This window comes from Pseudochaenichthys georgianus, chromosome 4 (genome assembly GCF_902827115.2).
Source record: "Pseudochaenichthys georgianus chromosome 4, fPseGeo1.2, whole genome shotgun sequence".
NCBI classification, from domain to species: domain Eukaryota; kingdom Metazoa; phylum Chordata; class Actinopteri; order Perciformes; family Channichthyidae; genus Pseudochaenichthys; species Pseudochaenichthys georgianus.
Genome location: NC_047506.1, coordinates 31,334,970 through 31,362,802, shown reverse-complemented (window position 1 = coordinate 31,362,802; position 27,833 = coordinate 31,334,970). Strand labels below are relative to the sequence as shown.

Below are 27,833 nucleotides of genomic sequence, written 5' to 3'. Positions count from 1 at the left end.
TTTGTTTCTTGCTTATATGCACGTGCTTTTCGGGAAACCAAAAACCACTCTTTTAAGACACACTACATTATTAACTGCACACAGTCTAATTAAATAGTGTTTACGTAAAGGTGCCTGTCAAAACTGGAATGACAGGACTGTGTTGCTCTAACAACACACCCGCCTCTCCTTTCCCGCGGGCTGTTTTCTAAGGAGTCTTTGAAAAACTGCAAGTCCCAGAGATCCCCGCATCAGTGAACCTCCAGCCCGGGCTTCAATAACATGGCAGCGCCGTCCAGCAACACATGCGGGCTCACGGAGCGCTCTATCCGGGAGCGGGTCCCTCCTCTGCTCACCGACCTGTACCAGGTCACCATGGCGTACGCATACTGGCGGACCGGGCGGCACCAGGAGCCCGCCGTGTTCGAGCTCTTCTTCAGGAACAACCCTTTCGGCGGAGGCTTCACGCTGTTCGCCGGGATGCAAGACTGTCTGCTGTTCCTGCGCAGCTTTCACTTCACAGACGAAGGTGAGGAAGTCAATTTGGACTTTATTATCTCCGTTAATATAATTTATTCAGCAGCGAATGACCAACTCATTTGAATGTTGTTTCGTCATCTGCATAACGTAACTTTCTTCCTAACTCTTTTCGCACTACCGCTGTGGCTGCGCAATACCGTGCGACCCCTGGGGGGTGGGGTGTCAATGAGACATGGTGGATGTCGGTGGAGTATTTCTGTGAACTTTGACTTTGACATGATCTGAACTTTAGCATACGAAAATAATCTGTAATCTCCTATGTGAACACACTGCATACCAAGATAGTTAAATGAAACTGCTTCTGGCTCAAAGTCAAATGCATACATACTGCTGTAGCCTAATTGATGTATTAGCAATATAAAAAGTTGTATTTTATAGCTCTGATAAATAACAAGGGGAGAAAAACACTTTGCAATCTTTATTAGTGTGAATGCTGTTCGACAGTTTTCCCACTATTGTTCTTCTTTTCTTTAATCTTCTTATTTCACCCAATGTTTGCAGTTGAATAACTTCAGCCTACTTTCAGCTACAGAAACCATTCAAATACAAAATATTCAGCCTGTTCAGCACATGATGGGACACTTTTAATTTTTTCTAAACTTTTTACATTTTAAAAAAATATTCCAATTTTATAATGCATATCTATGGGACGGAATCTTCAATCAATCAATGTTTATTTATATAGCCCAATATCACAAATGTTACATTTGTATCAGTGGACTTCACAGTTTGTACAGAATATCAGTATGACAATACGACACCCTCTGTCCTTAGACCCTCACATCGTACAAGGAAAAACTTCCAGAGAAAACCCACAGTTTAAGGGGAACATGGGAGAAACCTCAGGGAGAGCAACAGAGGAGGGATCCCTCTCCCAGGACGGACAGACGTGCAATAGATGCCGTGTGTAAATCGAAGAGATAATACATTTTACAGCGTAGGTCGACCAAATGTTTGGAAATGCATGTGTCTATAATAAGAAGATGAATCCACGAGGATGTCAACAATCTTGTGGGAGCCATCAGGGAAGTATGTTGAGAGTCAGGCAGGACCGCAGAGACAGGTTCAGCCACGACTCGAAGTCCAGAACTCAGATCCAGTGCTCAAGATAGAGGATCCATGACACACAACCGCAGCAACAGGATCAGCCTCGACTCAGGATCCCGGCGTAGAGATAGACACAAAAAACAAATTTGGGGGAAGCTGGGTTATTCGGAACATGAGAGTACACAGGTACAGACAGACAGAAGGAAGAAGTAAGGTGTCCCCTGACAGTCTGAGCCTATAGCAGCTAAACTAACGTACATGCACTCGCTTAGGATAGGTTGAGAAGAAGTCGGGAACAGAGGTGGAGAGGCACAACGTATCTACGTACATGTACTCCCTTAGGATAGGTTGAGGGAAAAGGGTAGCAAGTAAGAAGTAGGAAACATAGGTGGAGAGGCACACAGGGAGAAAGGTCCCCACTGGAACCTTAGTTGGAATTGGTGAGAGGTAAGGAGTAGGTCTGTGAATACGGACTAAACACTCCCCGGCCGGAATAGGCCTCTCTGCAACCCGTTACCCGAACCTTGAGAGGTCAGAGAGGGGAAAGGTTTGGCTAAAGAGAAAATAGAATAAATAGATTACAGAAGTAGAGAGTATGAGAAGTAGAGAGAGAATAGATTTAGAAGAATGAGAAGTAGTAATAACCTTAATTTTAAATATAAGATCTAAGTTTTTAGGATTTAAGTGAAAGAGTAAGAACTAAAATGTATAGGTGTACAACGTGTCTACGTCAATGCACTCTTATTAAATTATTTTTATTTTATCACTATAAGCTTTATCAAAAAGGAAGGTCTTAAGCGCACTCTTAAAAAATGGATAGGCTGTCTGCCGCCCGAACACAAACTGGAAGCTGATTCCACAAATGTGGAGCTTGATAAGAAAAGGCTCGAGCTCCCATTGTACTTTTAGAGACTCTAGGAACAACCAACAACCCTGCATTCTTGGAACGCAATGCCCTAGTAGGACAGTAGGGTATAATGAGTTCTTTAAGGTAAGATGGCGCCTGCCCATTAAGGGCTTTGTAGGCGAGAAGAAGAATTTTAAATTCTATCCTGTGTTCTATAGGGAGCCAGTGTAAGGCAGCCAGAACAGGAGTAATGTGGTCCCTTTTCCTAACTCTGGTTAGTACACGAGCTGCAGCATTTTGAATCAGCTGAAGCGACTTGACTGACTTCTTGGCACACCCTGATAATAAAGAGTTACAATAATCCAGCATTGAAGTAACAAATGCATGGACTAGTTTCTCTGCATCGTTTTGAGGCAAGATATGCCTGATTTTTGCAATGTTGCCTAGATGAAAGAAGGCGGTCCTTGAAATTGATTTTATGTGGGCGTTAAAACATAAATCCTGATCAAATATAACACCAAGGTTCCTTGGTAATCGTACTCTTCAGAGTTAGAGTGCGTTATTATTAGTCTGGCCTGCTCAATTCTCTTCATCATATAAAACTGACGCACTGTTCTGCCCAATAGTGATCTGAGTGACAACAAGTGCACCAAGCTGCCCAATAAATAAATAAATTGTAAATGTCCCCTCTGTGGGACGAATAAAGGTATTCTGATTCTGAATAGACGCCCATGTTAAATTTGTCCGGATCTTTCTTCATACAAGAAAGAAGTAAACGTTTGACCATCTGCTGCCATGTCCATATTTAACACACAGCAACAACACAGATTCGTTCATCAGGGCTCTCTGATGCTCACGGTCAGGTCATTCTTTTGATAGGAGCCATCGTTTTTTAACAGGAAGCAAAATTGTCAGATATAATCCTCAATGCATTCTGAATGAGCCTCCCTCTGCTGCTGCAGGTGACCACGGTAACCTAGTTACTACTTATACAACTACTACTACTCCAACTACTACTAGTACTTATACTACTAACACCACTTCTACTCATACAACTACTAATACAACTACTACTGCCACTACTAGTACAGCTACTACTACTACTGCTACTATTATTACTACTTCTAATACAACTTAAACTGCTACTACTACTACTACTACTTCTACTTAAGCTACTACTACTACTACTACTTGTACTTACAGTATACTAATACGTATATTTGATATCTCACTCCTTCAGCCTACTTTCAGCTACAGAAACAAATGTACACAGTTTACAGCATTTACATGCATTTTCAGCAGGAAATGCATTCTCTAGTTTGCAGTATAAGTCTTGCATTCATTTACCAAAGTAAAAGTACATAAGCATACAACTAGAAAAAACAACAATATACTGTATTTCTCTTTAACCCTGTTTTCATGTTATTTTTTATTACTGATAAGTTTACATGAACGCAGCATTTTAGTTGTAGCGGGTTGGGTACAATCCGCAACAATGCGTACATATTTTGGACATTATTACATGTTTTGGATGTTTAATCTTAATCTGTGAAGTAAATAGTTGTCATTTTAATGTAGTACATTAAAGAGTACAATGCGTTTACTCTACACAATACTATGTTATTTCCTACTGAAATGTAGTGAAGGAGAAGTATTAGGCTACAATATAAAATGGAAAATACTTAAAGGGGCCCTATTATGCATTTTTGGGGTTTTATTCAGGTTTGTGTTCACTCCAGAGGGAGTTTCTCTCCCACACCCTCCCCCCTGCCTGAAACGAATCAAATCAAATCAAGTTTTATTTATATAGCACATTTATAAACGATTTTTGGTCGAGCCAAAGTGCTGTACATATAATAAAAATAGCCTACAGTAGAGACACTTTACAGCAAATACAACAGCACATATTGTTTAGTATGAGAAAAACGACACCCTCTGTCCTTAGACCCTCACATCGTACAAGGAAAAACTTCCAGAGAAAACCCACAGTTTAAGAGGTTAAAAATGGGAGAAACCTCAGGGAGAGCAACAGAGGAGGGATCCCTCTCCCAGGACGGACAGACGTGACATAGATGCCGTGTGTAAATCAAAGAGATAATACATTTTACAGCATATAGACCGAATGTTAGGAAATGCATGTGTCTGTAATAAGAAGATGAATCCACGAGGATGTCAGCTACAATCCTGTAAAAGCCATCAGGGAAGCAGCATGACGAGACCCAAGGCAGGACCGCAGAGACAGGTTCAGCCACGACCCGAAGTCCACGACTTAATCCAGAACTCAGGATAGAGGATCCAAGACACAGGAATACAGCAAGAGGATCAGCCTCGACTCCGGATCCCGGCGTAGATATAGATACGAAACAAGAAAAAAAATGTGGCTGGGTTAATCGGAACAAGAGAATACACAGACACAGACAGAGAGGGAAAAGGTCATTGGATAAAAGTTATTCTTGATAACCCTCTAGAAAGATCTCATGAACTTCCCCACTCAATCTATCAAGACCCGAGCAGTTCTATTAGATATAGGATAAGAAACAGAGATAGGGAGCACAACAAATCCATTGCACTCCTTTGTTTACTTCCGTTACATAACAACACCACTACCTAGCATTCACTCTTTCATTGGCTAGCACTCCAACAAATTGTAAGCGATAGGCTAAGTGGTGGGACAGCTCTAAGCGGTTGACCAATCAAAACCTAGCTGGCCAGCTCAGCAATCAGAGCAGACTGGGCTCTGGTTTCAGACAGAGGGTGAAAAGAGGTGCTTTTTGAACATTAAAGCATGGAAACATGTCATTGTAGAAGCACAAGTTTAAAATACGAGCCTTAAAAAAGCACATAATAGAGACTCTTGAAGTAAAGTCCTTTTTGTCATGGCCACAGTCAATCATGTGAAGTCTAAAGGCCGACGGGCATGACGAGGCGTACCCTGTTGCCCAAACTCAATTTGGTGTGTCCCGCACCGTCGGCCGTGACATGCCTTATTTGGCCTTTCATGGCCGTCCGTCGGCCACAGGCAGTCGGACAAAGAAATCACTCTGATTGGCTGTTCAGCTAGCGAATCAGTGCATGAGAAGCGAAACGGTTGCTTGAGAATGTCTTCCACAAGCAACACTCCAATGGCTGATAGCTCCAGTACCGCACGAAACACCTTTTCGATGGACAAGAGTGAAAATGGAACGCACACGCTATTTGTTGTTTGTTTATATCACGCAGTCTGTTCTTCTTCTCTGTCTTCCGGTTGTTGCCTCTTTTGAATGACGAATACACACTACCGCCGCCTACTGGTAAGGAGAGTTATTGCCACTCACGCATGCACAGTTCGTACGTGCTCAGCTAAAGTCTTTGCGGTGTGTTCCAGTGCGACAAGACGCAGGAGAACACGGTGACGCAACAGTCGGCGTCGGCGAGTTCTCTGGTGACTGCTTGGTGTGTCAGGGCCTTTAAACGTCGTCACAGTCACACCATTGATGTCTGCTGCTGGATTAGATTAGCTTTACAGTAAATTAGATCAAGCTATTATTGTGATTGTGTGAGTGGCGAGTCAAGACATGTGAGGGCAAATTTAGGACACATGTTCTTATGTAATAGCACATTTGTAGGAGGAAGGATAGCCTCTGTTATTGGCCTTGCTGACAGCTGTGTTGTGTTTTGCGGATCCAGATGTGGAGTTCCTGCGCTCAGTCCTGCCCCCGGCCACAGACCCCGCCTTTTTCCAGTTCCTGCGAGGCCTGGACTGCTCTGGCGTCACACTCCGTGCCATCCCAGAGGGCACTGTGGTGTTTGCGAGGGTGAGCTGCAGCTTTTCAGGGTGCAACTGAAGGTCAAAAGTCAAATACAGGATTCTGGAGGGGGTCAAAGGGAGTAAGTTTTCCCTTATGTCAATAACATCTGCAGGTGCCTCTGATGGAGGTGGCAGGTCCGCTCGCTGTTGTTCAACTGCTGGAGACTAGTCTATTGTGTCTGGTCAACTACGCCAGGTAAGAAAGTCTCTCTAACACACACAGAAAAAACAGTTGCTCCTTTTGAAATAATGTACTGTATATAAAAAATAGTTGAATAGTGAGCTTTACTAGACATATAATTACTTATCCATTACAAACCTATGTGTGTGTATTTGTAGGGCTGCAAACTGTGAATTACTCTATAAATATTTTCTAATCCATGGGGTGACAAACTCATTTTAGCTCATGTGCCAAATCCTAACCAATTATAATTCAGGTGGGAAAGACCAGTAAACCATTTTTTTATATAAACCTAGAATTAACAACACCACAAAATGTGGCTTTTATTTTGTAAGAAGTAGTTTAAGTACATTCTCTAAACGTTCACAATTAATAACCAATTAAAAAAAATGTTGATTGAACCAAATGGAAAATATATATATATCTGATACCGTTATCAAATGTTTTAATCTTCTACGAGTTAAACAATTCTACGGAGCCCTGGAGGGTTCATTGAGAGAAAAATAAATAAAACGTGGCCACGCTTTAGTAACTCGTGCGCACGCTTTAGTAACTTGTGCGCACGAGTTAATAAAGCATGGCCTCGTTTTATTTAAATTGAGGGATTCCTGTCCGTGACTCACAGAATCTGCTGCTGCCCACAGCTGTGTTATAGAAGGAAAACATCCCTCACTTTATGAAATCTCTGTGGCACCAGTGGCCTGTACTACGAAGCAGGATTTGCTATTTACACTATTCATTCATGAAGTATGACGCTGCGCTGTCAGCACGCGTCTCCATGTTTGTGATTGGTCAAATGTTGGTAACCCCGTCCCTTTCACGTGAACGCACTCTCAGCCGGACAGAGCTAGAAACGAACGATACTATCATAAACAAATGCCCACACACACACAAAACGAGGCCACGCTTTAGTAACTCGTGCGCACGCTTTAGTAACTCGTGCGCACGCTTTAGTAACTCGTGCGCACGAGTTAGTAAAGCGTGCGCACGAGTTACTAAAGCGTGGCCTCGTTTTATTTATTTTTCTCTCTGTGAACCCTCCAGGGCTCCGTACAAATTCTATAGGATTGTTAGACTTTAAATGAATAGTGACATTAATTGTTTTATAACATTTACTCAAACTGAAGACAGAGGCATATGTATAGCATTTACACACTAAAATGAATCATATTAAAAGTAAAGTCGGTGAAGTTAAAGTGAAGCTGTTCTATATTTCATGCTGGCTCCACCATGACACTTAAAGCAGCCTGTCTCTGCTCTGCCTGCTCTCTGTTGTCAGTCTGGTGTGCAGCAACGCGGCACGTTTCCGCCTGGCGGCCGGCCCCAAGAGGAAGCTGTTGGAACTGGGCCTCAGGAGGGCCCAGGGACCAGATGGAGGGCTCACCGCCTCACGATACACACACATTGGAGGTAGTGGTCTAAACAAATATCGATGCACTTAAGAATCGCTGTATTGATTGTGTTGCGGAAAGATGCTTAACGCAATGAGAAATGCAAATCCCACAGTTCGCATTAGATAAAAAAGGTCCACTTATTATATAGTATGCTATTTTTGCATTTACTCGACAGAAGACAGTGTAAAGTTGTTTTGAAAAGCAACATTTTGAAAAAATGTCTTTATAGTACTGCAATATATATAATCCTAATTCCCCTCTCATGATACATATCATATTGCCATATTATTGTCTTTACTCAGCCCCAATTGTAGTATAGTAAATGTGGTATAGCCTGTCAAGCATGTCCTATTAAAATTAATAAATACTGTATGTCCAGGCCTTTTCCTGTGGGATGAATTACAGAAATGTACTGTCCTCATCAAAACATAGGTAGATGTAGGTGTTCTTACTGAGAGTAAGCACATGGGCCTGGATCTAATTTAAAGAGTCTTCATCAGCCCCAGGAGCTGGGATCTTTTCAAAAGTATGATGCAACTTCACCTTCATTATCACTGCAGGAATTTATAAGAATGTGTCAGTGTTTCTTCAAGTTATGAGTACGTCCTCATACTTGTGGTAACAAGAGCCAACACACATGACTCAGAAAGGAGATGAATTGCAGGATTGTTTTTCATCTAAATGTTCCATAATTAACTTAATGCCTCAGGCCTGAATGTGTTCTGAATGTGCCTCTTGATGCTGTTTACAGACCAACAGACTGACAGGTCTTTTTTTCAGGGTTTGATTTCACCAGTAACGTTCAGGCAGGTTTCCAGTATGGGGTCCCAGTTGCAGGGACCATGGCACACTCCTACGTCACGTCCTTTACCTCCCTGGAGGAAGTCTTGCCAAAAGTGAGTATGTGTTCTCTCCTCCAATCATCATCAAGGACCATACCAGGAGGTTTGTAGGTTCATCCATTCCAGGAAAGGTTTGTCCACAGAGAGCAAAAAGCTGTCTACTATACATACATTGTAGGTGGTGTAATATGCACTTTATATATATATATTAGGGCTGTCAAACGATTACATTTTTTAATTAGATTAATCACAGCTTAAAAATTAATTAATCATGATTAATCACCATTCGAACTATGTCCAAAATATGCCATTTATTTATGTATATTGTTGTGGGAATGGAAAGATAAATGAAAGAAGGCGGATATATCCATTTAACATACAGTATCTATGTTTATTATAACATTTTTCTGCATGTCAAAATGAAAGACAACCCACACACCTATCAATCATCAAACCGTGGGGTCTTAATTCATTACCTGTTGACCATTTCTATCAACGGGGGAGTACTTCAGGAAAGTCGACAGAGGGGGGGGGCTAGTGGAGTACTCCGTGACCACAGAGTGTGAACGTTGTGATCAGCTGTTTTAGCGCAGTTCTCCAGTGAAGGGGGGAGTCTCCCTCCGCAGCCGGTTGGCGTAGTTTTGGCACAGTTCCGTTGTACAGACCGACGTTAACAGCAGCCCTGTCTGTGCAGTCCGGTGATCTAACCGCCTTCTGGAAAAGCTTCACAAGTACGTCGGTACGCAAATGCGCTTTGTGACACAAGTGACGGTACGCATTTCAGATTACGCACATAACCTGCGTACCAGTTATGTGCACCCCTGTACCAGAGCCATATTATTACTATTATATGGCTCTGCCCTGTACTACAGCAAGAGTATTCTCCGTCGGGACTTCCTGCAACAACACCACGCCGTTATCAAAGATGTTCTATTGAGAAGACGATCACTACGTGACAAAAGTTTTCAAAACCGTGGCTACTGAAATCAATCTTACTAACTGCTGTCTGTGCAATTTACTCCGCGAGTTGGCAGACTTTAGTTTGCTTACTTTAACATCATTTTTCATGGTGGGGCCAAGCCATTTCTTGGTATGGGTGTAGCCTACCCCAGCCATACCCTGGCGCTGCCGCTGGTGGCAGGTATGGGGCGGGCCATTCTGCACATGCGTTAAATGCGTTAAATATTTTTAACGCAATTAATTCAAAAAATGTATTACCGCCGTTAACGCGATAATTTTGACAGCACTAATATATATATATATATATATATATATATTAGGGCTGTCAGTCGACTGTCTTAGTATCATATGAGTGGACAAATATGCTTTATGCAAATGTTTGTTTCATTTGAACAATGACAAATATTCTCATGAATATTCTCAACACAACAACCTCTGAACATTACAAATATCCACCTCAATTCAACCTGGAACCTCTCTCATACTGTGTGTGTGTGTGTGTGTGTGTGTGTGTGTGTGTGTGTGTGTGTGTGTGTGTGTGTGTGTGTGTGTGTGTGTGTGTGTGTGTGTGTGTGTGTGTGTGTGTGTGTGTGTGTGTGTGTGTGTGTGTGTGTGTGTGTGTGAGCAACTTGATAAGAGCGTGTGTGTGTGTGTGTGTGTGTGTTGGAGCGACTTGATAAGAGCTGGTGTGTGTGTGTGAGAGTGTGTGTGTTGGAGCGACTTGATAAGAGCTGGTGTGTGTGTGTTGGAGCGACTTGATAAGAGTGTGTGTGTGTGTGTGTGTGTGTGTGTGTGTGTGTGTGTGTGTGTGTGTGTGTGTGTGTGTGTGTGTGTGTGTGTGTGTGTGTGTGTGTGTGTGTGTGTGTGTGTGTGTGTGTGTGTGTGTGTGTGTGTGTGTGTGTGTGTGTGTGTGTGTGTGTGTGTGTGTGTGTGTGTGTGTGTGTACTGTGATGGATCGTTGGAGCTATGTGCAACTCAAGGCATATGCTCGAAGGGGAGCTGCCTGGACGCTGCAATCATGTTGTGCGCACTATCCGTGCTGAGTGTGCTGACTTTTCATACAATGTCCCGCTGTCTGGCTTCCTGCATAAAGTCAAGTGCTCAGCGCAGTTGTCGGCGAAATGCCGCTCCTCTGTTTTCATTGAAACAGCTCCTTATATCCGTTAGCGCAGCTAGCTAGCACCAGATGCTAACAACAATACAATACACGTAAGGTGTGCGCGTTCTCGCTCGCGCCGCATATACACCTCCCGGTCCTCCCGATGGCCAGTCGGTGCCTGCCGGTGAGCGTGGAAGTGTGGTCCGCCACAAGTGGGCGGCAGCAGGAGCGGGGCTGTCAGCATCAGCTTGTAGATGGTATTTTAAACTCGATGCGCTCTGAAACTACGGGGCGGCTGTGGAAAAAAATACACATGCGTTAATCGCGTTAAAAGAATTAGTGGCGCTAAAAAAAAAATTGCGTTAACACGTTATTAACGCGTTAACTTGACAGTGTGGTGACCACCTATTTAACCACTGGGACATAATTCAAACTTGGAACTACAGTTGCGGTTATTGTTCCCACACGGACATGTTATGGGTTACCTATAAATAGTGTGTGCCCTCTTGGCTCTCTCTCTTGTCGACCCGGGCTGCGACCCGACAACATGTCCTTTGCAGCTTGTGAATAAATTACTATTCTTGCACCTTCCTTGCACCGCCTCTGACTCCATATGTCTCGGCACTAAAACAGCCCTAATATATATATATATATATATATATATATATATATATATATATATATAATTATAATTAAAAGGTTCTTCTCTGGCATATTGTTTATTAGTCATCATTTAATTTACAATACTTAAAATTACAATACTTAAAATTACAATCTCCATATATCCCCATTATAGAAGCCCAACTTTATGGCAGACATAAACTTGTTTAAAGACACGTACAAAAAACTGGTTTCCAAATTAATAACAATTCTCCCCTTCCTGACAATTTTATGGGGGGTGAATTTGTATTCAGGTAACATAAAAACACAAATGGTTCCCTAAATCCTACACACTTTAAATAAAGACAAAAACAATCACCCATTTAAAATTACACTAATTTAAGATTTGAAAACTCTTTAAATTATGAAGAAATTACATATATTGGAATAAACATAACATTTTATCACAGTGGCAAGCTGTTAAATCTTGATGATGCATCATGCTGTCATTGGTCTCCAAGGGGAGTCAACAGTGAAAAGGCCTGCATATATCAATATTCAAATGTCCTTGTCTCATGTTTCGTCTCAGACTCTTGTGGCGGTGAACGGGGACTCCACTCCAGTGGACATCATTTTGTTGACAAAGGGCTGGTTGAGTCGTGTGTGTGAGCTCCTGGGATCGCAGCCTGGGAAGATCCACGAGGGCGAGTTGGCGGCCTTTTTGTCCTACGCCATCGCCTACCCTCAGAACTTCCTCCCTGTGATTGACAGCTTCAGCGTCGGCTGGTAACTAGACATGTTACTTTTGATACTAGAGAGATATGTATGAAGGCTTTTATCGTTTGATTTCTGACAAACAGCATATACTTTTCTGGTTTACATAGTAATTGAGTATAGACCTGTGTACTTTGAGCACTTTTATTGCCTGAACCTTTGATTCATCTAGGCCACATGTGTCAAACTCAAGGCCCGGGGGCCAAATCAGGCCCGTGGTGGATTTAATTTCTGCCCGCAGGATATTTTTTAATTACTATTACATCTGGCCCGCCGGTATATTGCACGCACACCTTCACTCAATCCTGAGGATTTCCTCAGCTCAGAGCCTGAGCCCAAACATTGATGAACTTGCACTTTGAATCGCCACGTGCTGAAAAGTGCTATATAAATAAAATTGCCTTGCCTTGCCTTGCCCTTGCACCCAAGATGAGATGCCAAGTATCTGGCTTGAACTAGCATCAGAGCAGCAAACTGACTTTCAATGGATGTTTCCTTTTGCACTTTTTCTTGCGACAACAGGACATGTTTGTTTTTTTCTTTGAGGGAAATAGTCTTTTTGAAGCTGTTGTTGGCCTGTGAAAAACTGTAATCATAAATAATGACTCCGGAAAAGCTGCAGATAGAGCCATAAGAAATTAATGCAACTGATTATTTAATGTTTAATGTTGTTTTTATAGGCAATAATTTAAGCTTTGTTAGTTCCAGGTTTAATATGTGCAATAAGTTCATTTCAATAAGTTCTGCAATAAACATTGAACCAGCCCTCGACTATTACCGATTTTTTTATTTTGGCCCACTGTGTATTTGAGTTTGACACCCCTGATCAAGGCCATCTTTGTCTTCCTGCCATTTAATTAAAAAAAAAAGTCTTTCTTTCAAAGTCCAAAGAAATTCACAGTTTCTATTTGTTGCACAATTGTGGATAATAATTCTAAATGCAGGTTGTTTTACTCCAATGGTGTATTTTACATTGTGATAATGGTTATTTTACTTTAAAGGATCAGAGTACTTCTGATGTTTTAAGTTCAAAACAATATAATTACAATAACATATCTGGCCTTGAACTAAAAACTATTTGAGGTAATACTATTATTGATATCAGAAACAACCCAGTCTCACGGCATTTCGTGTAATAGTCACGAAATTAATTTAATTTATTGATTCGTGTTCACCAACACGATTTTCCCCTTTCTTTCGTGTCACACAGCATGATTTTAAAGCAATGTATTTCTATTGGTAGTATGTTTCGTGCCTGCAACACGTCTTTTTGTCCGGTCGGGTCATGGAAGACCAGAAGCTGTGTGGTTCATAAAAACATTTTCTTACTCAATATCAAGCCACGATTATTATTTTTTTTTAAAAATGGTATAATGTCGGACTTTTTTTGCCGTCCGTGAGGAAAATAAATGGGGCTCAGAGCCTCAGTATACTGAAATCTGTATTTTTTTAAATCTTTTTTTCTTTCTAATTTGTTATTATTTACATTGTTTTTAAAATTGTGACTGTGAACACGAATCAATAGATTAAAGGTAGGGTATGTACGTTTGAGAAACCGGCTCGAGATCGCTAGAATTTGAAAATACTCGACCGGAGAAAATCTGCTACTTCCTTATAGAGCCCCTCCTCTAACACACACATGACCAATGAGGGCACGAGATAAGTTTGTGCACAGATGGAAGGCTGACAGGCCGGTAGGCCATCCAGTTATTTTAGCCGGGCCGGCTAAAATGATAGGTCGTACTTTTTACAGTACTACGGCTTCCACAGATGACGTTTTTTATGGATTTTTTGTCAAAGCACTTAATATATTCATTGCTATCGGGATGTTAAGAGCATTCCATGGAATATAACAAAAAGTGTATCTCGAGCCGGTTTCTCAAATGTACATACCCTACTTTTAATTGTGTGACTATAACACGAAATGCGGTGAGACTGGGTTGTCACAACAGTTTTCATTAAAGATTAAATGCAAAGATTTTTTTATAATTGCCAGTAAAATCGAAATCATATAGCTACAACACTATCTAAGATATTGCAGTATTAAAATCGGAGATAATATGCGTCTGGCAATGCGCAATATTTATTTAGTTCAACCCCCAACGCTCGTGTCCGCAAGATGGCGTCGCGTGACGTCAGAGTGGCCAAACATATTTCCACCTGGCTTATCGCTCACAGCTGCTTCCGCCGATAGTACAACTTAGTTTCGTTATCATGTCTGATTCTGAGTAGACTAAAAGCTTTAGGAATCCAAACTATAACATATAATAAGTACCCTGTATCAAGATTGATGCAAAACAAGTGAAATTTGACCTTTTTAGAGAGGTTTAGAAAAATAAAGTCCAGGCGACCTCTGGGTAATTTGGGAACCATCAGTTCCATTTGAAATGTTTCACTGTAAAAATCATTTTATTCCTTTTAATTATCACTATAGGTATTCATTCCATCCAAATACAACTGTTTTTCATTTTTTTATTTTTTAAAACACAATGCTAACAGTGAGCCTCTGAATTAGCCCCGAGCGAAAAATGCTAACCTATTACTGCACCGAAAATCACTCCTAGCTCCCTTATTACTTATCCTAGCTCCACATCCAACACATTGTTTATGATCGTAAAGACACATAATCTAACGGTGCCCACCTCAACACTAAAAGATACAAACTCGTGAGGTTATCAACAAAAACGTACATCAAAACATGTGGCGCTGGGTACTAACATGAGCTAGGCTTACCTTCCTCTTTGTCTGGTCTAAAATGGCATTAAAACGATAAAAACGATGATGTAGTTAATCCATAGGTTAATATCCAATGGGGCTGTGTCCCCTTTGAAATGTTCTGATAATCTATAAGCAATAAAACTGCAATTCCGTTATCTGCTGTCCGCTCTGTGCTCTGCGCTTTGAAATCAAATCAAAATGTGTTTACCTCAATTCTTTGCCGTTTCTGCATTGCCCGGCTCTTTCGTTCTTTCGGTTGTGTTTTGTGCTCAAATATGGAGGGGACGGCTCCGGGTTTCAGCCTCCGATGTACTTCTCCACCAACAGACTTGACGATGGCAGGATCAACATCGTATGCATCAGACGCAAAGTGGTCAGAGCACAACTTGCTCCATTTTGTCGGCTGCCAGCCAACAGGATTCACTAAAATAATCCAGTTTCGGCGGATGATTTTGTCTTGGGGAAATGAATGAAAAATTCTCCCAGATCCCGCACCGTTCGTACATCCGAAAGCACAACAATAACCCATGTTTTGCGTGATTTCGCGGATATAATTCAGAGTTTTCTGCACCAGTCATGAGCAAAAAACACCGCTGACATGTGAACAGCGCACGAGACTGCCGAGTCGGGATATTTGGCCCAGAGACTGTTTGGCCACAATGACGTCACGCGCGCGGAGGCTGCTGGGAATGACATGTCAGAAATTCAGACGGCTTTGGGTCGAGTTTTGTATCAATAAAAAGCTTTTTTTCGGGTGTATTATCTCGATTTAAATAAAATAAAAAATACAGGCAGTCTTAAAAACAACATTTCTATAAAAATGTAGCATATTTGGAAGCTTTGCATTTGACCTTTAAAGGTCCCATGTCATGCTTTTCCGGTCATTACCTGTCCCCTTGTTGTTATGTAGCTTTTTCTGCATGTAAACGGTCTGCAGAGTCACAAACCCTCAAAGTACACCCTGTAGCGAGTAAAACTCTTAACACAGAAAATACCTGTCTATGCTGCCCCAGAACGCCTCGTTGGAGATTTTTCTTTTTTTCTTCTTCTTGGGTATAGTGACGTATTGGGTATAGTGACGTAACGGCTTCCTCACACACACACACTCACTCAGCCTAATTTTTTCTCAGCTGCAGCTCCGCGGAGTTTCCTGAACTCAGCCTGAGACAGCGAGACACAGCGAAACTCAGCCTGAACTCAGTCTGAGCACACACACAAACTCACAGCCAGGCTACGAGTGTGTGTGCTCAGGCTGAGTTCAGGCTGAGTTTCGCTGTGTCTCGTTGTCTCGCAGATCCCACGCAGCAACCAGGAAACGACACCAGTAAGCCAGCTCACACTGTCCGCTCCAGCAGCGAGCCCCGCAACGTCCCGCCAACACGGCACCCAGACCCCACGCAGCATTCTCATCTGTTTGTCATTACTGGTGTCATTTTCTGGTTGCTAACAAACGCCATTGTAACACATAAACACTGATGTTCCGCTGTAACGGTGGTGGACTCATCAGAACAGAGTGGGCGAGCTGACCAATCAGAGCACAGTGGGGTCATAGGGAGGGGGGGGGAAGGAGCTCCGACAAGCCATGTAGGACAGAGAGTGAATACACATACTATACAGAGATGCTGTATGAGAAACCAATGTGATTTTGGAACATTGAACAATGTAAATCTATTCTAGTCGACCTCAACAATGGAATTATGATCAATAGAAGTTGATAAGTGCTTGTTTTACCAGCAGGTGTCACTAGTGTCAAATCAGCTTTGCCCTAATGAATCTGTTATTAATATATTTTGGTAGTAATCATTTGACAGCTCTGATGCTCAAAGATACACAATGCAAAATGCCAGCTAGTGCTGCTATCCTTTGTATACAAATAAATAAATAACTGAATTGAAAATGTTAATAAATCAGAATTTCCCAGAAACCCTCCTCATTTTATATTTCATGCTCATGTGATGAAATGTGTGTGTGTATCTGATTTCAGCAGTGGTCTGTTGAACTTCTGTGCTGTGGCCTTGGCGTTGTGTGAGTTGGACTACAAACCGCTCGGAGTCCGTCTGGACAGCGGAGATCTCTGCAGACAGTCGCTGGAAGTCCGCCGTGTGTTCAGACTCTGCAGCAAGCAGTGAGTGAGGGGCCATGCCGAATGTGTGCATCTTTAACACCTTGAATGGAATTAAACCTGATGTCTGCTTGTCTGTTTCTCCTTCAGTTTCTGCGTCTCTGCCTTCGACTCACTGACTATCGTCGGGACCAACAACATCACAGAGCAGAGCATGGCGGAGCTCAACGAGAAGGTAGGTTAACTGAACATGTGGATTGATTATGATGAACAAGCAGGGTTTTTCTTTCCCTTCCCCTGATGTTTTGTGTAACATTGTTTCAGGAGAATGAGATCGATGTGGTTGGTGTTGGAACACATCTGGTCACCTGCACACAACAACCCTCGCTGGGCTGTGTGTACAAGGTAATGCTTTTTTAATGTTTTATATGTTTGTATGTGCTATAATGGGGTGCCTTTTTTAATTTTCAGTGTACCTAATTTATATGGGAAAGGTCTCCTATTATGCAAAATGCAATTTTGTCTTTTATACATAAATATGTGTCCCCGCTCTTTTCTTCCGTACCCAAATCTCTAAAATTGGGGGTACAACAAAGCGTATCCAGATTTGCTGCCGATATGACGTAATATTGGAAATGTGCCGGGGCTGGCTTTACGCCCACGGCCCTATCAGAAACGTGTTTTGGAAATAATATGGTCTTTGTTTACATCAGCACATTTTGAACATGATATGGGGTTTAATCACGGCAGCATTTAGCTGAGTATCTGGGTAGAATTCTCCTGCATAAGCTCCCCCTCTTTTTTTTTTTTTAAAGCTACGGACCAGTGGCGGCTGGTGCATTTTTCTCCAGGGGGGGCTCTACCAAAATTCAAGCAAACTTATACACAAACTCAAAACATATGTCATATAACTGAGTCAAATGGGGTTATCTTCTGAAACTGATTATTGTATTTTGGTGTCATGTGACATTCACTATCACACCCATGTTTTATTTCAAGGCATGATAGGGCAACTGGAAGTCCCCAGGTGGAGGCCTAGTTGAAACATTTGGTCCTCATTACACATATCACTCATTGTCAATCCCCAGAAATATGCCTGTGTGGCAGAGCCAGGAGAGTGTGAGTGTGTCGCATGTCAGCCTGCGTAAGCTTGTGACGCCTGATGTAAAAGAGCATGTGAGGGCTGTCATGTGACTGACACCTTCAACCTGACACCCCGCAGGAGGAACTGTGTCACACACATTTTACAGTTTTTACAGAATATGAATACGAATACAACACCCTCTGTCCTTAGACCCTCACATCGGACAAGGAAAAACTTCCAAAGAAAAGTTAATGGGGGAAATGGAAGAAACCTTGGGGAGAGCAACGGAGGAGGTATCCCTCTCCCAGGACAGACATGCAATAGATGTTGTGTATACATTAAAAAGATAATACATCCAAATGCTTGAAAAATGCATACAGTATATAAGAAGAAGATGGATCCAGGGGGATGTCAACAATCCTCTGGGTGCCATTAAAGAGGTAGTAAGGTGAGCATCAGGCAGGACCACAGCAACAGGCACAGTTATCAAGGTTGATTTATTTGTATAGCACATTTTAAGACACAGAGGCAATTCAAAGTTATTCACATAGGCATTCAACACATAGTAATAAAAAACAAACCAACATAATATCGAAAAAGAAAAAGACAATTCATAAAAGCGATAGAATACTGGCTGCAACTAAAAGTGCAATGATAAGGCACGGTTAAAGGATCTCAGGATAGGCTGCATTAAAAGAAAGGTTTTAAAAGAACCCAGTGCCTGTCCCCTTAGAAATACCTTAACCTTTTTGAACAACAACAAAACAGCAAACATTACATATTTTCACATATTACACAGTTCATTCATTTCTTCAGCGTGGAACTGTAGATGCAGGGCAAGAGCTTCTTAACCTGTTAAGCCCGAAGGTCCCCGCCGACGGGGACCCTGATTTTTTTTATACACACTCACACAAATATTTTTAATATTTTTTTAAGAATCTTTTTTTTTATTTACATTTTTTAAATTTTTTTTTTTTTAATGGAATGAATACCTATAGTGATTATTCAATGTAATGCAATGATTTTTATAGTCTGGTATCTGAAAAAGGTCAAATGGCACTGATGGGCCCAAATGGGCCCAAATGTGCCCAAAGCTTATTCCGCCTGGACTTTATTTTCATAAACCTCTCTAAAAAGGTCAAATGTCACTTGTTTTGCCTCAATCTTGATACAGGGTACTTATTATATGTTATAATTTGGATTCCTAAAGCTTTTAGGCTACTAACCCATCATTCAAGGTTGGTCTTCACTATAAGTAATGGGTTTTCTTTAGGCGGAGACAGGAATTTACATGTTTTTGCTATGTTCCATCTGAATTTACTCTGACACAGAAACATCTATATTGATTCTGACACTTCTACATCCAACTCACAGATGTAACCTTGCTTTGATAACAACAATTATTCATATAAACCTTTTAGAAGTGAAGTTACAGTCATTTGTTCTGGGAATGTCATTTTCGAGCCTGAAACCTGAAAAACAGGCTCTTCTCTCCTTTCTGGTGACCTGGCTCTCCAAACCTTCCAGCCGAGCGTTCAGGGAGCTCTGCGTCTCCTTCCACTCGTCCTCCTTCTCCTGAAGACTCTGCTGGAGGCGTCCTTCCTCCTGAAGGAGCGTGGACTTCTCCTCCTGCCACTGCTGATCCAGATTCGGCCTCATCCTTTCTTCAACCTGAAGAAGACCTGATTTCTTCATGTCTTCTGCAGCAGGGAGGTTCTCTCCTGCTGCCAGAGGAAGCGCTCCCTCTCCACCTGATTTTCAAAGGTTTTCTGAAGAGCAGCCATCAGGCTCTTGCTTTTCTTCTCCTGCATCTCCACCTGGGTGAGATGGAGGCTCTGGGATTTCTGCAGTACAGTGAGGGCAGTATTCTCCACCTTCCACTCCTTCTCCTGCAGAATCTGCTTGAGGCTTTTTTTCTCCCGATGAAGCGTTGGCTTCTCCTCCTGCCACTGCCGATCCAGATTCTGCTTCATCCTTTCTTTGACCTGGAGCACGGTTGACTTCAACCTCTGCCACTCCTGCTCTCTTTTCTTCAGATCCTTTATTTCGGTGTGTGTCTTGATGCGGTTGCTCTCCAGCTGCTGCTCTGCCTCCTTCAGAGCAGCCGATAGTTTGGTGTTTGCCTTTTTCTCTTCTTGGAGCTGGGCAGCATATTCAGACATTCAGACTTCTTTAGAGCAGCAGTGAGGTTAGTAATCTCTCCCTCCTGCAGCTTTGTTTTCTCCCGGTTTTCTTGGAGGTACTGGAGAAAGTTAGCCAGCAGGTCCTCCTGAATGTCCAGGTGGACTCTGCCCTCAGACTTCCCCGGTCTCCGCCTCGCCTCGCTGTCCTTCAGCTCACAGCGGACCTGGTCTTCCAGGATGCTGAGGTAGAAGTTTATCGGAGGTTCAACCTCTGGAAATGAAATCCATGTCTCCCACGTTTGTGTTTGACTGCATCAGGGTTTTTCTCCCCTGTCTCTTTTGTTTCTGTTGCAATCTTCACTTTGTGTAGCAAAGTTAAACTCGCTCTGAACCAACTGGTGTCTGAGTGAAACTGTCTGGAACTGTCTTGCCTTTGAGTACAAATGTATCAAATTAAAGTATTTTTTAATGACAATCTAGAATGTGGGAAGAGGTGGGGCGGCGCCCCTAGCACTGATTTATTTTATGTTATTACATGGCTTAGTTGAATACTCGATTCTGATTGGTCAATTCAGAACACGTGACACGTTGTTAATACCGAACAGACAGACCGCTGTCAAGGACTTATTGACCGTTGTTAAGGACGCTCACATCTTCAGAAAGAAGTCCGGTCGATTTAACTGTATACAGTTGGGCCGAAAAGCAAACTGCATGCAGTTTGCTTTTCGAACTGGGACAAGAAAAACAGCGGAGAAGTAACGGGGCAGAAACCCTCCTTTTTACGCAGCGGTCCAGACATAGACATCAAACGGCGACACATATTCACTTGCCAGTTACTTTGTCATTAGGGCAGGGATATCTAGATACTTTCCAAGGTTTGACATCATGAATTGTGCTACTTTTAAAGCAAGGAGCGATGTTTTCAAATCTGTAATCAAAAAGCTCCTCAAAAACGCAAGCAGGTCCTACCGTTGGCTTTTCAAACTGACAAGAGACGCTCTCACTGTTTTTCAAATGTAACAGTTTGAAAAGCAAGCAAACTGTCTGATTGTCTTTAGTTTTCCGCTGTCGTGTGATAGCAACATGGAGGATTTTAACATTCATTTTAATATATTTGGAGAGCACAGTAATTTGGAGTAATAGTTAGTGGCTGATGAGTCCCCAGTGAAGAAAAGAAAAAGACAAGAGGGACAAGAAAACAGCGGAGAAGTAACGGGCAGAAACCCTCCTTTTTACGCAGCGGTCCAGACATATACATCAAATGGCAAAACATACAGTGTGCAGTTACTTTGGCATCAGGGCAGGGATATCGAGATACTTTCCAAGGTTTGACATAATGAATTGTGCTACTTTTAAAGCAAGCAACGATGTTTTCAAATCTGTAATCAGAAAGCTCCTCAAAAACGCTATCGAAGCAGTTCCTGCCGTTGCTACGTTAGTTCAAACAGTAACATCGGACTATTTTTCTTCGCGGATGCATGTCAATTTAAATCAATACATACAACTATTTTTTAAATCAATAAAATCATTTTCTAAATCCATAAAAGCATTTCAATTAATATTGGGAGTCATAACGTTACTTTGTTGAGAATGTGGCCATGTAATAAGCGGGATAATGTGCAGCGACTTGGTCATTATGGGGAAAAGAACACCTTCATGCCGATCTAGATCCCTCCGCTTCGCGTCGGGCTCCTGATCAGCCTGTCGGTGTTCTTTTCCCCATAATGACCGCGTCGCAGCACATTATCCCTTACTTAACATTTGTATGATGCCATTTTATTGTCTGTACGTTAGCTGGTGGAGGTGAGGGCTAGTCCCAGGATGAAGATTAGCGAGGACCCAGAGAAGAGCACTGTCCCTGGGAGGAAAGCTGTCTACAGGCTGATAGATGCTGAGGGTGAGGACTCATCCACCCACTTATTTCTCTGAGCATTCTAACCATCCTACCGCAGGGCAATTTCAGTAACGGGGCTCTTCATGCTGACAAGATGTGGTTGATACCATAACACGATCATGCATCCCTCTGAGGGCTCTAGTTGTATTTGGTTTTTGCAATCTTGACCATCAATAATGATTATATTTTTTCTTGATTGTTTATTATACTTTGAGAAAATAATCTTAGCAGCTCTCTTTCCTCCCTTGCAGGCCATGCTTTTCTGGACCTGGTGTGTCTGGTTGCGGAGGCTCCTCCTGAGGCAGGAGTCTCTGTGAGCTGTTATCCTCTGAGCTGCGACACGTCCTGTGTGTCAGTCATTCCCGCTCAGGTCATCTGTCTGCGCCAGGACATGTTCACCAAAGGACAGGTGAGGATGCTCAAAGTCTGAAATCCTTACAACATAACTGACATTTATAATATATATACAGTGGGGCAAAACAGTATTTAGTCAGCCACCAATTGTGCAAGTTCTCCCACTTAAAAAGATGAGAGAGGCCTGTAATTTTCATCCTAGGTATACCTCAACTATGAGAGACAAAATGAGAAGAAGATCTGGAGACTGGCTAGGCCACTCCAGGACCTTGAAATGCTTCTTACGAAGCCACTCCTTCATTGCCCGGGCGGTATACCTCAACCATGAGAGACAAAATGAGAAGAAAAAAAAATCCAGAAAATCACATTGTCCGATTTTTAAAGAATTTATTTGCAAATTATGGTGGAAAATAAGTATTTGGTCAATAACAAAAGTTCATCTCAATACGTTGTTATATACCCTTTGTTGGCAATGACAGAGGTCAAACGTTTTCTGTAAGTCTTCACAAGGTTTTCACACACTGTTGCTGGTATTTTGTCCCATTCCTCCATGCAGATCTCCTCTAGAGCAGTGATGTTTTGGGGCTGTTGCTGGGCAACACGGACTTTCAACTCCCTCCAAAGATTTTCTATGGGGTTGAGATCTGGAGACTGGCTAGGCCACTCCAGGACCTTGAAATGCTTCTTACGAAGCCACTCCTTCGTTGCCCGGGCGGTGTGTTTGGGATCATTGTCATGCTGAAAGACCCAGCCACGTTTCATCTCAATGCCCTTGCTGATGGAAGGAGGTTGTCACTCAAAATCTCACGATACATGGCCCCATTCATTCTTTCCTTTTACATGGATCAGTCGTCCTGGTCCCTTTGCAGAAAAACAGCCCCAAAGCATGATGTTTCCACCCCCATGTTTCACAGTAGGTATGGTGTTCTTTGGATGCAACTCAGCATTCTTTCTCCTCCAAACACATCTAGTTGGGTTTTTACCAAAAAGTTCTATTTTGGTTTCATCTGACCATATGACATTCTCCCAATCCTCTTCTGGATCATCTAAATGCTCTCTAGCAAACTTCAGACGGGCCTGGACATGTACTGGCTTAAGCAGGGGGACACGTCTGGCACTGCAGGATTTGAGTCCCTGGCGGCGTAGTGTGTTACTGATGGTAGCCTTTGTTACTTTGGTCCCAGCTCTCTGCAGGTCATTGACTAGGTCCCCCCGTGTGGTTCTGAGATTTTTGCTCACCGTTCTTGTGATCATTTTGACCCCACGGGGTGAGATCTTGCGTGGAGCCCCAGATCGAGGGAGATTATCAGTGGTCTTGTATGTCTTCCATTTTCTAATAATTGCTCCCACAGTTGATTTCTTCACACCAAGCTGCTTACCTATTGCAGATTCAGTCTTCCCAGCCTGGTGCAGGTCTACAATTTTGTTTCTGGTGTCCTTTGACAGCTCTTTGGTCTTGGCCATAGTGGAGTTTGGAGTGTGACTGTTTGAGGTTGTGGACAGGTGTCTTTTATACTGATAACAAGTTCAAACAGGTGCCATTAATACAGTTAACGTAAAGTGGAGGACAGAGGAGGCTCTTAAAGAAGAAGTTACAGGTCTGTGAGAGCCAGAAATCTTGTTTGTTTGTAGGTGACCAAATACTTATTTTACCGAGGAATTTACCAATTAATTCATTAAAAATCCTACAATGTGATTTCCTGGATTCTTTCCCCCCATTCTGTCTCTCATAGTTGAAGTGTACCTAGGATGAAAATGACAGGCCTCTCTCATCTTTTTAAGTGGGAGAACTTGCACAATTGGTGGCTGACTAAATACTTTTTTGCCCCACTGTATATATATATATATATATATACTGTTTCAGGATTGTTTTGGTTGTTGTTCTTTCTTTCTCATCATCACATCCATATTGCTATTAATTTTTTCAACACAGTATGTTGAGTTCTACACCAGAGGTGGACGAGGAGTCTGTATACACAGAGCATTAGCTCCATTGTGGACTTATTTCAGTACTAAGAAGTATCTTGTTGCGAGACCAAACATGTTTTTATCATGTTTTGGGACCTTGAAGTCTTAAAGGGGCCTGTTTGCATAGTGAGGAATTGTACTTGTGATACTTTAACTACATTGCGTTGGTAAGAATGGTTTTAATTCACTGCAAGTACAGCAAATAATTACAATTTTGAGGTCCTTCCACTTTCCTTGAGTAGTTTCGATTTATGCAACGGTATACTCTTACTCCATTACATTTTAGAAACCAACTTTTACTTTACTTATTTGACAGATACACATTATTATCTAAAACAAAACATAAACCCCTAATAAAATGGTTAATAAATATCCAGCAGCAGTTTATGAAGCAAGTCAAATTAGCTCTAACATTACCAACTGTGAGGAACACATTAATCCATCAATAATAATAATGCAGTACTTTAATATACGATATATGATGGGCCATTTTCCATAATGACTACTTTAACTTTTGGGAAATTAAAGATATGTTGCTTATACTTTTACTTAAGTAAGATTGACTTGTCACAAAGTATTTAAAAAATATGTTATAGGTATGTTTACTCAATTAAAAGACCTGAGTCTTCCATCACTGGTGCTGAAGGATCTGATAACTTCTCTCACTGCTTGATATACTGATGTATTGGACAGCTGAGCCCCTCTGGACTTCATGGGGATGACACACCCAAAAAGTGGGCGATTTGTATTCTTCCCCGTCTGTCTTTCTCTCTATGCTTACCTTAACCACATCAGAGAGCCGCCAGTTTAGGGAATTTCTTTTAGGTTTTTAGAGAGGTACTGTGGGAAAGTCATAAAAAGGCACATACACAGTCATGCACTTGATTAAAAACAATCAAAGGAATAGGCATCTCAAACAAAGAGAAAGCACAGGTAATACAATGACATCAATGACATCTATTATACTCCCTTACAAACATTCATTGTTAAAAATAGAGATTTGATAACTATTTGATATGATAAAGTATTTTTTAGAAGGCATTGAACAGCCCAAAACAAGATGATATTTCTGCGTAGGAGTTAAGTCTTCATGAATGTGTCTCCCACTCTTTAGGTCACACAGCCTCTGTGCAGCGCTACAGAAACTAGAGCAAAGGTCCAGAGCTCCCTCCATACTCTGCACCCTCGACACAAGAGGCTGCAGGAGCCAGACTCTTACACAGTGAGCTTCACACACTGAGAACAATCTTTCTCAGACCTCACAGATACAGAATGCTAAATAAGTCCTATCTTATCTTTGGCTTTCTCTCCCTCCAGGTGGCGCTGTCAGAGAAGCTCCATACCCTGGTCACAGAGATCCGAGAAGGAAGCTCCAACAACAGCAACTTTCTGTTAGCCAACTAAGAAGACAACTGCTTTGTTTTCATCTCCTGTTGTTATTCTAATCATTATTTTTCCAAAGTAACTGAAATTAAAACAACAGCATACTTTTTAGGAGATGCAAAGCATAACAGTATTAACACTGTCCTTTCCAAATACAGGAATACACGAATGTTTTAAACAATAGGGTAAAAATGAACAGAAGTCCAAAATACTTTTTTACTTGATAGCTCAGTAGGGACAGGTGGAAGACAATTTTGAAGGCGCCCTATTGTGCTTTTTAGGATTTCCCCTTCCTGTAGTGTCTTATATAGATGTTTGTTCTCTCCCCTGAATGAAACACCTTCGTTTGGACTCCTTTGTTAACTCCGTAACATAGTGACATCACTACTTGCGCTGCTATTAGCAAGCGCTCCAACATATTGTATGTGATAGGCTAAGGGGCGTAACATCTCTAAGCAGTTGACCAATTAGAAGAGAGCATGCTAACTAACCAATCAGAGCAGATTGGGTTCTTGTTTCAGACAGAGGGTGAAAAGAGATGCTGCAGCACATGTGAAAAATAAAGATGTAAACATGTCTCAGTAAAGGCACAAAATACAATTATGAAAATGAAAAAGTGCATAATAGGGCCCTTTAAACCAACCATTTTACTTTATTATTTTGTATTATGCTGGAAATAGTTTTTATATTTTCAACAAGTTTAAATTGATGGATAATGAAACTGTTGGGAACCGTCAGTCACACATGCGGTTAACACATCAATGTAGATAACATTATAAGCTAATGGTCTTTGACCTATTATCCCCCGATATATTTATGGTTTGAGTCTGGGATAAACATTTAAATAAAGAAGTCTCACTGTTAAAAAATTTAAGAAAAATTAACGTGCTAATTATCTCAAATTGATCAAAAAACTAACCTAAATATATTCTTAAAAAAGGTTTATTCACATCAATAATAAGAGTTGAACATTCTTAACCTAAACAATCGTTTTAAAAAATAAATCTTTAGAAGAAGATGAAGAAGATTCAACTTATTGTCATTACGTGGTACAGGTACTATGTAACAAAATGATTTCTCTGCATTTTACCCATCCTAGTGTTAGGAGCAGTGGGCTGCCATTATGTGCGGCGCCCGGGGACTTTATTTACCTCTGGATAAAGGTAGTACATTTGCTGTCATCCATCAGTTATTGCTGTGAACATTGGGAGTAAAAAGTGCCCATATTTAAAATGTTGAATGAGTTGCAGGACAAAAAATATAGATATTTTATTTACTCGTGAAGTAACTCTTGAACCATGTATGTGAACCAAGAAAGAAACTACAGATTGACCCTTTAATATACAAAATGTTATAGTTAGCAGGCGCAGTATACAAGTCAAACAGTATTTGTATACTGTCAAATCTTGTACTTTTCATTTTTATTACCTTGTCAAAATGTCTCTGGGGATCATACCTAACGTTCGATATAATCATCAAACAACTATATTGCAAAAACACAACTGCAATGCGATGTTAAAGTTGCTGTTCTGTAAATAGCATAGGTAAATACAGTTTGCTAACACAAGTACCAGAACCACCTTATAATATGTCAGTGCTATGTTTTTCAGCTTTTGTATGCCCTCTAGTGACTAAAAAAAGTATTAATGCAACTTTACCTTCTGACAATATTTTGTATTATTATTTTAATACCAAATCAAACAAAACTTATATGTGTATTTTTGTTTCGTACATCATTTTTATTAAAGCCACTAAGTATAGAATTGTATCTTGGTCTGTAAATATCTGTGCAAACTATTTGGGATTAAAGAAAGATGTATTAAGATTTCATTTCATTTTTTTGTACTCGCTACTTGAAAAAAAACACATTTTACCTGCATTTCTTCATACCATTTTTTTTTACCGGAATATTTCCGTAGAAACATTTCTACCATCACATGTTATTTCCACAGATAATGGTTTTGAACTTTATTCCTCACATATACCTTGGCTGGCCAAGGTAAACTAAGCTAAACGGTTATTTGTTTGTTAAATTATTTCCTCTGACAATTTATGACATCATTAATTTGAGATCACAAGATGTTTTTTTAATTAAAGGTAATATGGCTCGGTCTTGATTTTGGTAAAGCAAGATTTGTAATATTGTGAAAATTACATAAATATATTGTGATCGCCAAAAAAAACAAGTCGTGAAGAA

General features: G+C 41.3%; 1 protein-coding gene across 1 annotated transcript; it reads left to right on the top strand.

The window, feature by feature from the left end:
• Positions 1-226: 226 nt before the first annotated feature.
• On the top strand, positions 227-27,461 carry naprt (nicotinate phosphoribosyltransferase). The gene is made up of 13 exons (XM_034080738.2): positions 227-508; positions 6,080-6,207; positions 6,314-6,396; positions 7,661-7,791; positions 8,556-8,671; positions 11,866-12,062; positions 16,753-16,893; positions 16,981-17,065; positions 17,155-17,235; positions 21,832-21,934; positions 22,183-22,340; positions 25,368-25,475; positions 25,571-27,461. Exons 1-13 carry the CDS (start codon positions 262-264, stop codon positions 25,655-25,657), a joined length of 1,665 nt encoding a protein of 554 aa, XP_033936629.1. The 5' UTR covers positions 227-261; the 3' UTR covers positions 25,658-27,461.
• Positions 27,462-27,833: the final 372 nt, after the last annotated feature.